General features: G+C 46.1%; 1 protein-coding gene across 3 annotated transcripts in view; it reads right to left on the bottom strand.

Moving 5' to 3' along the window:
- Window positions 1-3,570: 3,570 nt before the first annotated feature.
- Window positions 3,571-16,392, bottom strand: part of TNFRSF19 (TNF receptor superfamily member 19) — an 82,429-nt gene continuing 69,607 nt past the window's right edge. For all 3 annotated transcript variants that reach the window (XM_016162664.2, XM_016162665.2, XM_036228465.1), the window contains exons 6-10: window positions 16,143-16,307; window positions 15,562-15,684; window positions 11,863-11,965; window positions 10,861-11,266; window positions 3,571-6,425 (exon numbers count right to left, since the gene is read on the bottom strand). In XM_016162664.2, the coding sequence (XP_016018150.2) occupies window positions 6,417-6,425; window positions 10,861-11,266; window positions 11,863-11,965; window positions 15,562-15,684; window positions 16,143-16,307 (806 nt within the window). In that variant the 3' untranslated portion in view covers window positions 3,571-6,416. The remainder of the gene's footprint in view (window positions 6,426-10,860; window positions 11,267-11,862; window positions 11,966-15,561; window positions 15,685-16,142; window positions 16,308-16,392) is intronic.

Consider the following 16,392-nt stretch of genomic DNA (forward strand, 5'->3'; position numbering starts at 1 on the left):
TCCTAAGTCTTGCATTTGAAAACACACTGTGTAGACCCCACTTTCTCTCAAGACCCAAAGCCGGCTTTCAGCAGCGTGAGCACGAACACATTCGTTCTCCCGAAAGTCGGCTTAGTTCTGGGTGCCTGGAGAGCACGTGGGGTGACCCCCTCAAGTAGAAGAACACAGCTCTGGGGAGGATTCTGGGGTTTCCTGAGCGACCCCTCCCCCGACTTCATGTGTGGGCTCTGTTACTTGCTGGCCCATTTATTTACCTCTCGGTACACTTATTTGTGGTCGAAATATCCGAAAAGGTCTCGGACGTGGCCTGTGGCTTTCAATCACTGCAGGGCGTGAGCACAGCCCTGGAGACGAGGCCTCCTCGTGAGCAGAAGTGACAGAAGGCGCAGAAGCAGAAAGACCGGGCCCCGCTGCTCGCCCTGGCCCAGCCGCCAGGCCTCGTGCCCCGCGGGCTTCCTGCGGGGAGGCCGCGCGGCCAGGCGGGGACGAAGTGGCAGCATTTCTCAGATAAAGATAAGGGGCCGAGAGAAGACGTGACCAGGCAAGACTTCAGCTCACAGGTGAAGGTGACCAGCTAAGATGTAGAAAATGAAAGGACAAATACAGTCCACCCCAAAGGCTGACTCGGATGTGGGGGCCGAGGTGCTTGGCGCTCACGGCGAGCGGGACCTTCGGTCTGACCCCTGGCCGGAGAGAGATGTGTGCTGCTGTCCCCAACCCCGCAGAGGCGGTGGGTGGACCGTCACCCCGGGCTTCGGTCATCTCAGGGGCGCGGGTAGCATGTCGATTTGACGTGAGCAGCCGCTTCGGCCACGTCCCGAACATATGTCTCGCGTTTGGCACCGTGCCCCTCCGGAATCAGGATGGGACCACGGTGACCTCGACGACAGGCAGGCCATTTCCCGACCAGGGACTGAGTGTCCGCCTCCGCCCACTGTCCAGGGGGCTGTGTCCTCTCAATCGCTGGGGTGATTCTGCTTCCGGCGCGAGTTCTCCTCGCCTAGTTTTCTACCTTCCAAGCTTCTGAAACACTAGAGACTAGAGGCTAATGTCACATCGTTCCTGTGTTTAAAGGCGAGTCAGCGCCCCCAGGCTCAGTTCAACGCCCAGGGCACGGCAGACTAGGCGCTTGTCAAGCTGGCGCTCAGGGCTCAGGACCCAGCAGTGGCCCCCAGCCCCCCACGCACCGACCCCGGGACAACGCAGCCGACAACAGGCAACAACAAGCGCCGTCCAACCAAGGCACACCACGCTCCAGAACCCCGGGAACCCGCAGTAGCGCCACCCAACCCCCACGACGCGTGTCCACCGGCCCCCACCGCGCAGCCCCCGGCCCCCCACGCGCGGGCCCCTGGCCCCTCAGCGCTCCAGCCCCCCACGCGCCAGCCCCCGGGCCCCGCGTGCCGTCTCCCGGCCCCCCACGCGCCGTCCCCCGGCCCCCCACGCTCCGGCCCCCGGCCCCCCACGCTCCGGCCCCCGGGCCCCCGCGCCCCGGCCCCCGGGCCCCCCGCACGCCGTCCCAGGCCCTGCCCCGCACCGTCCCCGCCCCCATCCCCCCCCCCCCCGCCCTCCCCTCGCTTCCCCCTGGCCCCCGTGCGCCGGCCACCGTGCCGCTCGCCGCTCGCAGGTAAGCCGGGCCTTTGCACGTGCCGCGCCCGCGCCTTCCGCTCTCCCCCTGTGGGCTGAGCCCCCTGCAATTCCTCGGGGCCTACCCGAATGCCACCCAGCTTTTGTGCTCGACTCCCCCAGAACGCCCCAGCTCCCGGGGGCCCAGGTGAACTTGCGCTTGAGTCTCCACAATCAAGGCCTATTTCACAAATCCTTAGCAGGCGCGTCTCTCCCTTGCTGCTTCGCCGGGCATTGCATTCGCTCCCAAGTCCGTACCTTACGCTGCCACCTGAATGTACAGTGTATAGAAGAATGAAGGCTGGATGTAGGAAACGGGCCTTTTAGAGTTTTCTGAGGGGAATTAGTCCTGTGTTTAGAACATCAAGGTGTGTGATGTGAACCTCACAGGGCAGGAGGTGGAGTGGGGGGGAGGAGGGGGGTCAACCCGCCTCCCTACCGCGCTATTAAAGGCTCGCCAGCAGACAGTTCTGTAGATCTTCTATTTACTGTAAATAGTCAAACCACGTAAGGAAAATCCCTCCGCAGAGATCTGCTGGCTAAACTCGACCCCAAACAAACCCGATAGAACACAGCTATTTCTGCCTTCAGTGGGAATCCTTAATACCACTAGAAATTAAGATGAAAAGAAAGACTCCTCTGTCTTAATACGCTAGTAATTGAAATCTGCTTCAGAAGACCACCCGTGGTTCCAGAGAAAGGGGCTTTGCTGGTTAAGTTTTTAAAATTCAAGTCTCTTGGAGAGGCTAAGTTGAAAGCAGCCATAAATCACACTAATTCAAATGCCACTGGCGGTTTCTGAAAGGACCTGACCCCGGCCTGCTTAATCTCCGTGGCAGAAATCTTGTGACATAAGCAATATTACTGTGGACTGTCGACTTGATTCGGTGTAATTACATCTTTAGAATCACATCCCAGGTCTTACTGAAATTTATTAGATATTACAGAAGATTCTGGAAATCCTCAGACTGCTGTTCAGTTTCAAGATGACCGAATAATACATTTAAGCTGTGTTTACAACTTTACTCGGTGCCAAATAGGTTTTTAAAAAATCAGAGACTCTTCTCGAGTCAAAACGAGACAAGGAGACAAATTCAGAATGACAAATAGCCAACTGCAAAGAGATCTTAATAACAGTGGTAATAATGAAAATGTGTCATTTATGGGGCCATAGAACACTTGAGACCTCCTGCTAGAACCTCATAGGCTTCGAGTGACTTTTCTCAGAGAGTTGGGGCCCCGATAAACCCAGCCAGTCTTCATGGACACCAGAAACCCACTGAGCCGAGGGCCTGGGGTGCAGGTGCGGGTGCGGGTGGGTGAGGGGGAAGAAAGTCGAAGTGCCACCCCCATCCCCCTCGTCCCAGGAAGCCACACTATCCACTACCACCACCGACTCACCAGCTGGAGCGCTGCGGTCGCCTTAAGGTGACCCAGGTTTTTCCAGGAAGTTTAAAGTCCTCTCTTGAAATCTAATAACAGCTTTGGAAGTGTCACTGAGGGGAAAAGACGGGAAGGAGGGATAAAAGGGTTGAGAAGGGAGGGGTGTAAGAAGCTAGGGAGGAAAGTGGACACTTCGGGGGGCAGGGGGGGATGGCACTGCTCCGTGACAGGGTCCCCGCGGCTGCGGTCCACTCCTCTGCGGAATGCCCTCCTGACCTCCGCAAGGAACGGACAAAAAACGTCCCCGTCTTCAGTTCCTTCCCTCTTTGTGTCATAAAACGAAGGGGGGAGAAAAGAGATCATAATAAAATCTTGATGCTGAAGCTTCTCAAATAACTCAAAGCGTGTTTCAATAGCTTGACGCGCCTGAGAAATATAGCCGGGCCACCAGCAAGGATCTCAGATGTCCCCCATAAAGTCTGAGGGGCCAGAGAGGGTCACATTGGAAGGACCGTAACTTAGCATTCACACCATCAATCATGTTCTTACGGGACGTGCAAATAAGAACACCAGATGACAATTTTATTCACAAATTAAAAAAAAAAAAAAGGTATTACAAAACTATTCATATAAGAAAACGAAGATTTACAAATTTATAAATTCCAGTATGCAAAACGGTAATGATGCGATCTAAATGGATTCGAGCTACCTTAAAGCAGTGACAGATATTTTTTATTTCCCTTTCTCATCTTTTTTTTTTTTTTTACTAGCACATCATCGTGCTCAACCTAGGTAACAGCAACATTTACACTTTATCCAAAGTAGAAAAATCTATATTTGAAAAATATATTCCGTATACACAGAATCAGAAGCCCCATGCCTTTCCGTGGTCGCTCTCTACACCTGCGTCTTACTCTTGTGGACGGGTTGGTGCAGCATTCAGAACCCACCGTGCCCGGCCAGCCGTGCTGTCACGTGACAGTTTCCTGGCATTGGAGAGAGCAGCAGAGTTTACGTGAGTGATGCAGGATATTCCAACGAAGTGAAATGCAAAATGGATTTTTTTTTTCCTCAAGTGTTTACAAAGAGCGCAGATTATATAACACTGTATGTTTCCGTAGTAGGTGGGGGTAAAACGTCTTCATCTTGATAAAAATAAACCCGGACTTCTCAAATGCAGTCATTATCAAATCAAATCGACTTTCGACCCGAAGTATTTCTCTATTGGTCAAAAGCGATGTTTCAGGATTTTGGGCCCAAGTTCATTCCCATCAATCTAGCTTTCTCCAGCGAGTGTTTGTCTTTAAAATCAACGAGGGCTCTACATATGGAAGATATATTCAGGTTACGAAAATGAGTACAACCCCAGCCGACTTTGATCATCCCCCTGTCAAAACAAAAATGATCAGACTGCAAACGAAGGCACGCACATGCGAATCGCGGCAAGGCCCTCGAGGAAACTCTGCTTGCATTTTTATAGCCATTCCTGGTCAAATCCTAAATAGTTCACCTGAGTTCCCTAAAGGCAATTCTCATAAAAGTTGGTATTGAAGTTTAAGAACCACTGGTTTATGTTAAAAAAGCATAAGACAAAGTTGCTCGATTGTGACTGGGCACTTAGTAGACACAAAAGACTGTGGGTTACCATGAGACACTCTAATTTCCTATTTCAGTTAAAGGGACTGTGGTCACGAGAAGTACCAAACCCAGGCAAGCTGACGTACACACATCAGAACCTGAAACTATGGATCAACTTCCAGCCACAGGGATTTGCTAACGTTTTACAAAGAGAGGAAAGCGCGGGGTAGTGAGTGAGAAGACAAAGATGTTCTAGGAAAGACAGATTTTGTAAAGCTCAGTTTATATGTTAGGTAAAAGACACTGGTTTGGGTGGGACAATTCTGAAATAAAATGTTTTAGCTCACTGAAACACACTGATGTTCAAAGGTCTATTTCTTTTTTAAGTGCAAAGGGGACAGAGCTCATAGTAATCAGGGAAAAGACAATGGCCAGGTCTGATCAAATAGGCAACAAATAAATCTTGCTCAATTAATCCCTCTCCAGGGCCTAAAGACGAAGAGCAAATGAACCGGGTTCATTTCTGTCGGCTCCAGAGACGATTCTGGTGTGTCAATACCAGGGCGAGACGGAGCGAGAGCCCGAACGGAAGCGCCAGGCTCAAACCCGCATCCTCTGGCTAAGACGGGACGTCGCTGTCCTAACCAAGCTTCCGGGACTGGGGGCAACACGACAGTGTCCTGGTCAAACTACATGAGGGCTCAACGCTGCCGACGAACTGTGCTTCTTCTGGTTCTAATACGTGGTGTGGTCTCATAAGACTACTCCCTGACTGATGCGCTTCAGCAGCAGGGGATCTTGACAGCTTGTGCTTACTAAAGCCCTTATGATAAGACAGGATGTGAAATCAAGAACAAACACAAAACCCCCAAACCGAGCTCACAGATATAGAGAATGGATTGGTGGTTGTCAGAGGGGGGAGGGGTGGGGGAAAAACAGGAGATTATTTTCCTAAATACTTTTCTATACAAGAGAAATTCTGGATCTTCTAAGCCCGGCCACAGGGACAGAATAATAAACGCTTCCATATCAACTGATTTTCACAGAAATACTATGCTCATCGATGCGTGCAAGTCTCTAGGATATGTGTGGCAAGTGGTTTCCGATGCAGAGTGATGGGCGGCCCCTCCCCCACCTCTTTCCTATCTCAGTCCTCCCGTGATCGCCCCATCATTGTAGCTCTGATTCCCGGTTAGGCCAACTGACCTCACCTAATGAACCCAAGATTTAGGCGGGCAGTGCGAAGTCGGGTCTAACCTTCTAAGCTCATTAGTTTAGATGATGAAAAAGTGACCTTCATCAAAGAGAAACACTCAAGTTCAAACCCATTCCACATAAAAACTGAGGGAACTAATCTGACATTGACTTTCAGTAGGCTAGTCGGCTACGTGAAAGTATTTTCGGAAAGAAAATACAGATGAAAATTTAGACTCTGGGCCTTCCGTCTTAGAAAACCACGTTCACCATGAAAATGAGCATGACCGCATCTCTGGGTCTTGTTTCGGCCCATAATCCCGTAGGCTGCAAACGTGACGCATCGGTCTTTGAAGTCAGGCTTGTGGCGTGGAGGCTTCTTGCTTAGGGAAGATGCAAAAGCGTCGGAAGAGCCTGCAGTCTTTTCTTGTTATTCCTTGAGGTTTCGGCTTACAGCCGGTCTGGCTCAGAAGCAACTGGCTGAGAGGCGTAAAATGCCATCGGGTTGGTTCAGATGTACTTTTTTCCCCCAGATGCCATGCCAGGTCCAGACCTTGCTCAGTCCAGGCTATGCGGGGCAGTGCGTGCCCTTGGGTTCTGTACGTGCACCTCTGTTCCAGTGAGAATGGGCTCCATTAAACCTCCTACAACAGCAAAGGGAGGGAAGCTTTAAAAACCACACCTTACGACTTAACGCTGCGACACTCGTGCTAAAAATTAACATACATAACTTGTACACATATGGACAAGAATGGCATTGAAATATCCAGGTACCTATGTGCTCTGAGAATAAAAGATTTCATAACAACTCAGTCACTCCATGTTTGCAGATAGTACTTAAAAGATGATAATGTAACGCGGAGCAAACAAAATGCATTAACAACCATTTCTTGCTGATTCTCGACCTGTTCAAACATTCAAAGCTTGTTTCTGTGTTGCTCTCCTTGAAAGCACTGTAGGTAAAGGTCTTGGGGCCCTGTGGCCCATTTTTTTTTTTTTTTTTGAAGAACAAAGATGGTTAATGAAGAGTGTCATTCTTGGTCTTCGAATTTAAAACTTACATTAAACTATCGGAGACAGTTTAGAAATAGTTTGGGAATGAGATTTCTCTTATAATGATCTCCGAGGAATACTCGCTTTCACAGGGCCGATGTCCTTCACTAATAAGGTCACAGCTGCTAGATTTGTCCTTATCACAGAAGACAGTGACCTCACCTCACGAGGAAACAAGGCGTCAACTTACTACACGTAACTTTGAGTAAGTAAAACTTTCGGTGCCCCTTCATTAACTTGTGTGCCACCCATTTGGCATTGGTGACATCAGATAAGTTTATCAATGTTTTTTTTCCCCCCTTAGGTCTCAAGAGATTATATGGAAAGAGTTAACTTTGGAGGTACCCTCGATAATGAGATAGTTTTGTCAAATATGTTGATCAATTAATGAAATAATAACCACATTAATGGCGACTGTGGGAGGTAAATTATACTCATTTTGCCAATAAGAAAGAAAACAGAGATTTTAAGAGACTGAAAAACTAGAGCCCAGGTCATTTCATATCTTTCCTACCATTCCATTATTTCGTGTTGACACTTAAAATGTTGGTTAAAAAACACCACCAAAAAAGCTTTTCTTGTAAGTAAAAAGACTATCTTAGTTCTGTTTCCTTCTGGGGGAGGTGCGAATAGGGAAAATTCGATTAAAATTGTCACACAGACTGAAGACTGCTCTCACACATATTTGCTTTATCCTGAACCATAACGATTATCATCAGATTCTGGGTGGTCTCAAACCACCCACAAGAAAACTACTGTGCAAAAATAAAGTGCAACATGCATTTGAAATCTGAGCCTTGCACCCAGGAAAGACAAATGTGCCGTTTTGCGTTTCGTGATAAATACGTGTATCAGATCACATTGTACAGCTTTTAACTTATACAATGCTACATGCCAGTTATATCTCAACGAAGCTGCAGAAAAAAAAAGAGCGGACAGAGGTCAACAAACTGAAAATATAAGTGAAGGCCTGGGGGAAAATTTAAGGTTTTATTTAAAATAAAATAATCACTAAAAAAAAAAAAAAAAAAAGGCTGTTATGGCATTAGCGGCCTTTATATATCCCCCAAATGGAAACACAGTGCTTTTCTGAATTGTGAATGATCCCCTGCCAGGGAGCCAAGCTGACTAAACATGACCTTGAAGAACCTGAAGTTCCTTTGCTGCTTCGGTTCATAATAGTAAGCTGCTGAAGTCAAATTTTTGTATTAGAAGTAAGTCTATTCTTTACCTCAGAGACGTTGCCTGTTGCAGGGAGTCTGAAATGCTTTTTGGAATCTAATAGATTGAGCAAGGTAAGTGCTTGGCTGACCCTTGAAATAAAGAAGAGGGTAAATTTCCCAAAGATGCACAGTCGTGGCTAACTCCTAGTTTCTTTTAAAGATCAAGGTTCACTCACTAAGTCTCACACATTTGGCAAATGCAAGCCAAGAGAAAGTGCTTTTTGGAATCTGGAAAAGATTGTCTCTTAGAATGGGCTCAAAATATTATTTGCTGTTTTTAATTTTAGGGCAAAAACTGAAATGATTTACATTTTAACAATTCCTTCCCTGAATTCAGAATGTCTTATTTAGATTTATCAAAATTATCTAATAATTATAACATATTCTTGGAAAGCTAATAAAAACCTTCCACTAATAAATTACATCATACGACTTGAATGCAATGTTTTAAAGGTAATGATAATTTTCTTTTCACAATCATTTGAGCTGAAAGTATCTTTATGTAGATTATATTCACCTTGACAGCTGTCTTTGAAAGGGATGAATGTCGTCATGCACCAATCTTTCTAAAACTGGTTCTAAAACATGAATTCACGTAGCTGTGATGAGAGCGCTCATCAACCCTGCCTCCACCGCACCCACAACGCAAACAGAAAAAGGCAGAGAGTGAGCTGGTTACACTATGACTTGGTATCAAAATGTTTCATTCCTTAGTCTTAGAATTTACTTCGCAAAACTGTGGACAAACTACAAAATTAAGATGAGCAGTTCTGCAGGCAATACTCTGAAGAACGGTAGTTGGCCAGTCGGTAGCAAAAATTATTCCTGTTACTTAGACTTTCCCAACAACAATGCACAGGAAGCAGTCACACATATTTGCGAAAGTAACACAAGTAAGTTTGTCCTCAAAACCAATTGACTTGATCTACAAGAAACTTCGGCATCTTGTCATGAGGATGTAACTCAGATTAATTTTTAAGAGTCCTAAGACTTTCATTTTGAAGTAGGTGGCAAGGCATCCGACGGGGATGTTGGGATTTGTTGTGAAGGGATCGTGTCCTCCTCATCCTGTTTTCTGCATCTCTCACCTGTGCTCAGGGCTGGTTACCTGCGCGGGGCTGCTGGGCTTTCTCAGCCCCGAAGGTTTGTGGGCCAAAAGCCTTTCCTGAGGCTTACACTCAGCCAGGCTAACTCTTAAGTCTTTTTTTTATTATTATCATGAAAGTTACAACAATTATGGGGTGGGTCAAAAGAACAAGGTCGGTAAACAATCTTTCCCAGCTACAGAGGTATGCATTTTATGTTTTTTTTAAACTACCTAATTTGTTTGTTTTTCCTCCTTTTACTTATCTCTTCTTCATTTCCTTTATTTTGAGAAAAATCAACATTTTCTAAACCCAATGCCAACAAATGGTTTTGTACAGAACTCCCTATAAATTCTCTATAGAAGCTTTGTAGTTAAAAGAAAGTACTGAAGATTTAGATCAATATATAACCTACGTAGTCTTCTTAAAAGGAACACATCTCCACCCAGACTGTGACTTTAGACCGTTTTTGCTATGAGTACACAAGGACGCACTCAGAAGCACGTGCCATGGGCTGTCTTAGCCCCCAGGGTCCCGACTGGGGCAGGAGGGACAAGCGGTGAGAACGGCATTGGTCTCATGGGGCCTGGGAGCCTCCCATTTGCTGGGACTCTGCTCTCTGATGCCTAAGGCTGGCATCATTCTTCCAGAAGGATGCACACCCCCGATATACGTGCTTACATTAAAGAAATATTTATAAACGTTAAGTCAAACTCAGCAAAGGCCACATCTTCACCTGGAGGAAAAAGCAGGGATGGTGCCCAGGTGTTCCTGAGTGCCTCTCTGCCTCCAGGCCTGCGGTCGCCATCTCCCCCCAACCCTGCTTTTAAACCCTTCTATCTAGAAGGTTCTCACGATGCATTTAGTTCCAGATCACAGCTGACAATCAATTTCCAACCAAACTGATCGGCCAAGACATAGTGATCTAGAAAACAGCAGTATAAGAGAGGAGGGAAAGGACTAGCTTTAGGAGATCCGAATGCTCATGAACTTGACACTGAATGAAGTTCACTTAAGTATTGGGCATAAGACTATCTCAAGGAGGAACGAAGGTGAGGAATTGTTGACAAGATGCCCTCATAACTCATTCATCTCTCTCAATCACGAATGGAGTTTGGGGCGCTGTGCTAAGTACAGTTGACCCCTGAATGACACGAGTTTGAACTAAGCGGATTTATTTCAGTAGATATGTATAAGTGCTGTAAATATTTTTTCTCTTCCTTATGATTTTCTTAATAATGTTTTCTTTTCTCTAGCTTACTTTATTATAAGAATACTGTATAAAATCCATATAATAGACAAAATATGTATTAATTGACCATTTAAGTTATCGATAAGGCTTCTTCCGGTAAACAGTAGGCTATATTAGTAGTTTTTGTAAAGTCGAAAGTTACCCTCAGATTTTCGACTGTAAGGGGGAGGGCCCTCCAACCCCCACATTGTTCAAGGGTCAACTGTAATTGGATTTACAAAGAAGAATAAGAAAATGCAGCTGCTCTTTCTGGCCTTATACATTAGCTGTCAAAAAAAAAAAAAAAACAACCCCACAACTCTCGAAATTTAATTTAAAATATATTCTCCTATAACAAATAAGAAGTTGCGAAAGATGGAAAATTTCTCAGCGGTTCCCCTGAATTTGGCGGTGGGAATCGGGTTCCACCCGCTGTGGTCCTCCATGGGCAATGCTATGTGCACTCCGCAGCCAAGCATCGCCTTACCTGGGGGCAGGTCTGAGCGGTCAGGTTGACGCCGCGGCCATTCGTCTGATCCGGCCGGCTTCTAACAGCTCGCGTCTCCTGAGCCAGCGCCGGTTCTGTCAGCGAGCTGCTGCGTCTAGATAATTCTGCAGTTTCTGTAAAGTTTTCGGATGGAGCTTGAATTGAAAAGGCGCCGCCGACCGAGCCCTGGCCACGGTTTGAATCCAAGGACGATGAGCTTCCGTCTTCTGGACCGAGAGAACGAATGTCTTCTCCCATGAGTTCTGGGTAAGAGTCACAAAAAGAGATGTTGTCCCCGCAGATGGGATTTTGCATCAGAGGCCAGGCATCTGAAAACTCGCCGCAGGTGGACGGCGAAAGGGACCGGAAGAGGGCCGGCATCGTGTCGCCCACTGGACCTGCGTTTCTGAACACATGTTCACCAGACAGTTAAGGGCTCCGTGGAAAGAAAACACCCCACTACCAAGCGACGTACGTGTTTCTGTTTTCTGGATGAAATAGCCATTTATTAAGTCAGAATTCTAGTGCTTCTTGTAGTTATGAACTTGCTTTAATACAGTAAGTTCAGTTACTCCACTTACTTTAAAAGCAAATTTATATGCCTACTTCTAATCAACATAGTTATATTTAATCCAATGTTTAAAATATGCAGTTTCCTGGGTCTTAACTGAGTTTGATGGCTGTTCTAAAATTCTAAGAGTACATGACATGTTAAAAATAACTTGCAATGACAGAAGTGTCACAAATCATGAATATAAAACAAAAAGTAAAACTGAGTATAAAGTATGAAAAACGTTGCATTGGGTATTAGTAATTCTGAGACACTCACCTAATTCTTGCCAAACACATGCCCTTCCAGTGTCCAGGATGTCACTAACAGTATCAAAAGAGCGATGCCCCCGTGGAACGTTTTCAAGCGTTTCACACGGAAACTGGTAAATGAGTAGAGTGTGTATTTGCACACGGGAACATGAAATTATATTCTTAAAAATACCCGGATACCTCTCCTGGAGCGTGGCCGTGGACTGCACCCGACAACCAGGCGCCGCGCGGTCGAGGCTGCAAGCGTCGTCACAGCACAGGGACGGGATCAAGTGAACGGGCCCTAGGGAGACCGGCAGGCGTGTGAGGCGCGGCGCTTTTTTTTTCTGGACATGTTCTCTCTCAATACCAGCTCGAGACCGTTCTGGAAATTTTAGCGATTTCTGTTTGGGTAACTTTTTAGGAAAAGGGGATGTGACGCTTAAATTTTTTCTCTTTTTTGTTATTGTAAAAAACAATGAACCTCTGATATGAAGTACCTAAAGTGGTCAAATTCATAGAGGCAGAAGGCAGAAGGGTGGGCGCCAGGGGCTGGGGGTGGGGGGGCTGCAGAGTTTGTGATCCACGGAGACAGTTTCGGTTTGGGAAGGTGACGAAGCTCGTGACGGTGGTGGCGGCGACGGCCGCACAACAGTGTGAATGTGCTTAACTCACTGAACTGTACACTCACAAATTATTAAAACGCTAAGCTTTATGTTACGCCTATCTTATCGCACCAAAATAAAGGATGAAATGCAATGACGTGGTCTGTGAGAGGGTACGTGAAGTGGCATTCATGGACAGCTGATGACAGCAGCGACAGTGCGTTTTTGCTGTGTGGTCGAGCAATACAGAACAAGAACACAGAAACGTTCAAATGCTTTAACTCAGCACACACACACACGCAAATTTTTTTTTTTTTTTTTTTTACTGCTAGGAGTGAAACTAGATATGTGTACATAGCTTTATCAACTATTTTGGTCACTGAAGTAGCATACATTTTGGGTTACAAAGATAATAAATTTATTGAAGAAAAAATTTAAAAATAAGGACAGATATTAGATAAATTTAAAAATAAATATTCCCCCACTCTATAAACTGAAAATAAACACCATCGATATTTGGTGAACAGCTTTCTAGACTTCTCTATCTATACTTACATAAACATATAATTCTGATTTTAAAAAACTATAAACATACTAAAGCATACAGGCAAATAGAAATACACACACATGTTTTTAGAGAGACAGACTTAAAGAAATTATATATTTACATATATGTGTGTGTAGTCAAACTTTTCATGAGTATTATCTCTTTGCTTTTATACTCAGAAAATAACAGTATGAAACTAATATTTCCCTTTTGAAAATAGGGAACGTTAAATACTGAGATGCAATTGCAAATGAATGTTAAGTAGAGTATATGCCCAACACACCTCCGTCTGAATCTCTCCCAATACAGGCCACCATCCTGTGTTCTCTGAATGCTTACTACTATGACCAATGGGAACTCGCCTGGATTCACTACCAAGGAACTCAACAAACATGTGTCATGACTACTGAGGAATTTTTCAAAATTATTTAAAAGCAAAAAATACTGCCATTCCTCGTAGAAATGGTTGGCTCTAGGGCTCAAGCAAGGAAAGTATAAGGCGAGCCTGGAACTTCTTTCTGTACCAGAAAGAAAGTGTTAAAAGAATAATGAAATATGTCAAAATGGCACCGGAACCAGTTTAAAGAGACTTCCACTGGCCACATCTAGGAAAATTGGAAAATCAAAATAATGATCAAAATAACAATGGCAAAGGATTGTAACCATTGAATGGAGTCCACTAATGAAAGGAAATAAGTAAATGGGAATGAGGGAAAGTTCTTTCATACCAGAGGAAGCCAACTAACGAATGTAGAAAGAATGATACGATTAGAAAACCAGCATTTGCTAACCATCCCAGTAATAAGCGACTCAGGTAAGAATCACCAGAGGATGCTCAGCTACTGGGCCAAAGTTTGGAGAGCAACAGGGCACTGACACAGTCTCAAGGAACCGCCCGCAAGGTTTTTGTTAATTACAGGGAATGCCAATAACCGCAGAGCAGAGAAAACCGGCAGACACCACGTTAACAAAGCGACCGGGTTACCGCGGCCGGAAACGGGACAGAGGGATGTGCTGTGACTCCTGGTGTGGGGCACGGAGAAAGGCCAACGCCAGCTCTGAATCTGGCCATAAGGGAACACTGGAAAATCCCAACCTGAGGGTCATTGTACAAAAGGACTGGCCTGTGCTCGCCGAAATTATTAATGTCATGAAATGCAAAGGAAGGTTAAGGAACTACTCCAGATTCAATGAGAGAGAGTAAAGAGATTTGACAACTAAACGCACAGTGTTATCTGGGATTTTCCTTTGCCAGAGAGGACATTAGTGGGACGATTAAGAAAATTTGAATATGCTCTGAAAGTTATGTAATAGCATTATGTAGATCATGTAATAGCATTACTTAATGAATATGCTCTGTAGATTATATAATACCGGTTACTGGTTTTAATAATCACGCTGTTATGTAAGAGAATATTCTTGTTCTTAAAAAACAAACATTGAAGTATTAAAGGATAAAGGGATATCATATCTGCAAACGATTTTTAAGTGGCAAGTGAAAAAACCTGTGTGTCTACACACAGACATACACAAAACATGTTTACACATAAAATATACAAAACAGGTACACACATGTACATACACACGGCATACTTCGAGAGATAAAGATGTTATAAAGGAAATGTGAAATGAGGTAAATGGGAGTATTTGGGGAATCTGGGTAAAGGGTAGGTGAGAATTCTCTGTCGTGATCTTTCAACAGTTTTGGAAGTCTGAAATTACCTCAAAATAATAATTTAAAAGAATAAAGGGACCGTGCTTAAGGAGGAAGCGATTTACTTGAGAAGCTGCAGTGAGCATGGGCAGTGGCCGGCGAGTTAAGCTCAGCGTTTGCGGAGAGGCGACGCGGCAAAGCCAACGTGTATTAAATCTTTCCTTTCAGATAGAAGTTAAGATGAGGCAGAGTTTGCACAAAGCTGTATTTTATTACATTTCAAATTTGAGTTCATCTTCCAAGAAACTATCCCTCCTCACTCTGATTCTAGCGGCAACGTCATGGCGCAGTATCTAGAAACAGAACACTTGGCTACACTTAAGGAACGGTCGGTCACGAGAGACAGAATGGCGCTCTCGGCGTTGCCCCGAAGGAGCCAGGGGAGAGGGCAGGGGGCCGGGGCGGGCTGCCGGCGAGGACGCTGGCCACGCGGAACTTCACTTTGCAGAGGTGGGTGGTTCGGTGGGGATGGGAGTGGGGAATCTAAGCGTGGAAACCTCGTGTTGATGAATGTAAATGAGCGGCAGAGGCAGCTGGCACGACCTTTGCCTGTTTTGCCTGCATCCGAAGCCGATTCCCATTTGCGTTACTTCCCTGAACTTTCATTTCTGTCAATCATCTAGGACGCAGTTACGGTTTGCGGAAAACTCTGTCACAGAGCGTCCTCCTTCCTCTTAAGAAATCCCAAAGGACGCTAAGATCGACACACAAACGTTCAGTGTGAATCCACCAGACAAGAAAGGACACAGACTCCTACTATACGAAAGGTTGACATTGTTTGACATCAATTGATTCAAAACATCAAAGGCAGACTTGCTCAGCAAGTTGCTGGAAAATTCTAGGATTTTAGTGAGATGACTATTTTCTTTTGGGCACTTAAGAGACTCAGCGTGCCTACGACATCGGGGAATGGCGGCGAGTGACCGTGTAACGAGGCCGGTGCTCAGCAGAGAATCACACAGAAAACCCGGCTGTGGGGCAAATGGGAACAGTTCGGTGTGGTCCCTCCGGGTCCCCTCGCGGGCTGAACTTACCGCAGGTCTGGGCCGGGTCTCGGTGGCACTGACAACACGCTCTGGGCGCGGAGTCGCCGAGCTGTCTGTCAAAACACGACAGTTCAGAACCGCGGTGCTGAACGGCCTGCGCTCTCAGAGACCCTAAACAAGGGACGAGAATCCTGTCAGTGGACACGACGGCCTTCGCGGAGGACGTCGCTCACGTCATAACGCGGACCGGCGCCCTTCGGACTTGGACGTTTAGAGACAAGGAAGGCCAGCGTTCACATTTTAAAATACTTCTTACACAGAGGCATAAATACGAAATAATTGTCAACAAGACTCAACACGTAGAGCGCTTGTGTCGCCAGAACTTAGAACGGTTTTTATTGTTGCCTGGTGGCCGGGGACGTCGCTGCCTTTTCAGTCCACTCATCAGTCTGCTCCCTCGGTGCCTCTTTGGGACTAGAGGGCTGTCAGATCCATTTCCCCGCGCCCTCTGTCTCTTTCCTTGATCCTTGTCTTACTCAACTCTCTCGTGGGACACACACATGACAATGACAATGACGATAAACGCGCTTCGACAAAATCCTAAGACACAGCGAGAGCTCAAAACTTACAGCTGGGTTTCTTCTCCATGAACTGCCTCTTACAATAGATGACGCAGAGGATGAGCAGGGCCAGCAGGACGGTGGCCAGGGCGCTGCAGATGACGGCGGCCAGGGCCGTGTCCCGCGGGCTGGAGGCCGTGGACGGGATCTTCACGAGGTTGACCTTGCTGGTACCTGAGAACCACAGGAATGGAATCAGCATACTCTCAACCACCGGGAACTCAGACGCTTACCCCGAACTTGACGGTCATCTTTAGCA

Source organism: Rousettus aegyptiacus, unplaced genomic scaffold, assembly GCF_014176215.1.
Source record: "Rousettus aegyptiacus isolate mRouAeg1 unplaced genomic scaffold, mRouAeg1.p scaffold_m13_p_11, whole genome shotgun sequence".
In the NCBI taxonomy this organism is placed as follows: Eukaryota; Metazoa; Chordata; class Mammalia; order Chiroptera; family Pteropodidae; genus Rousettus; species Rousettus aegyptiacus.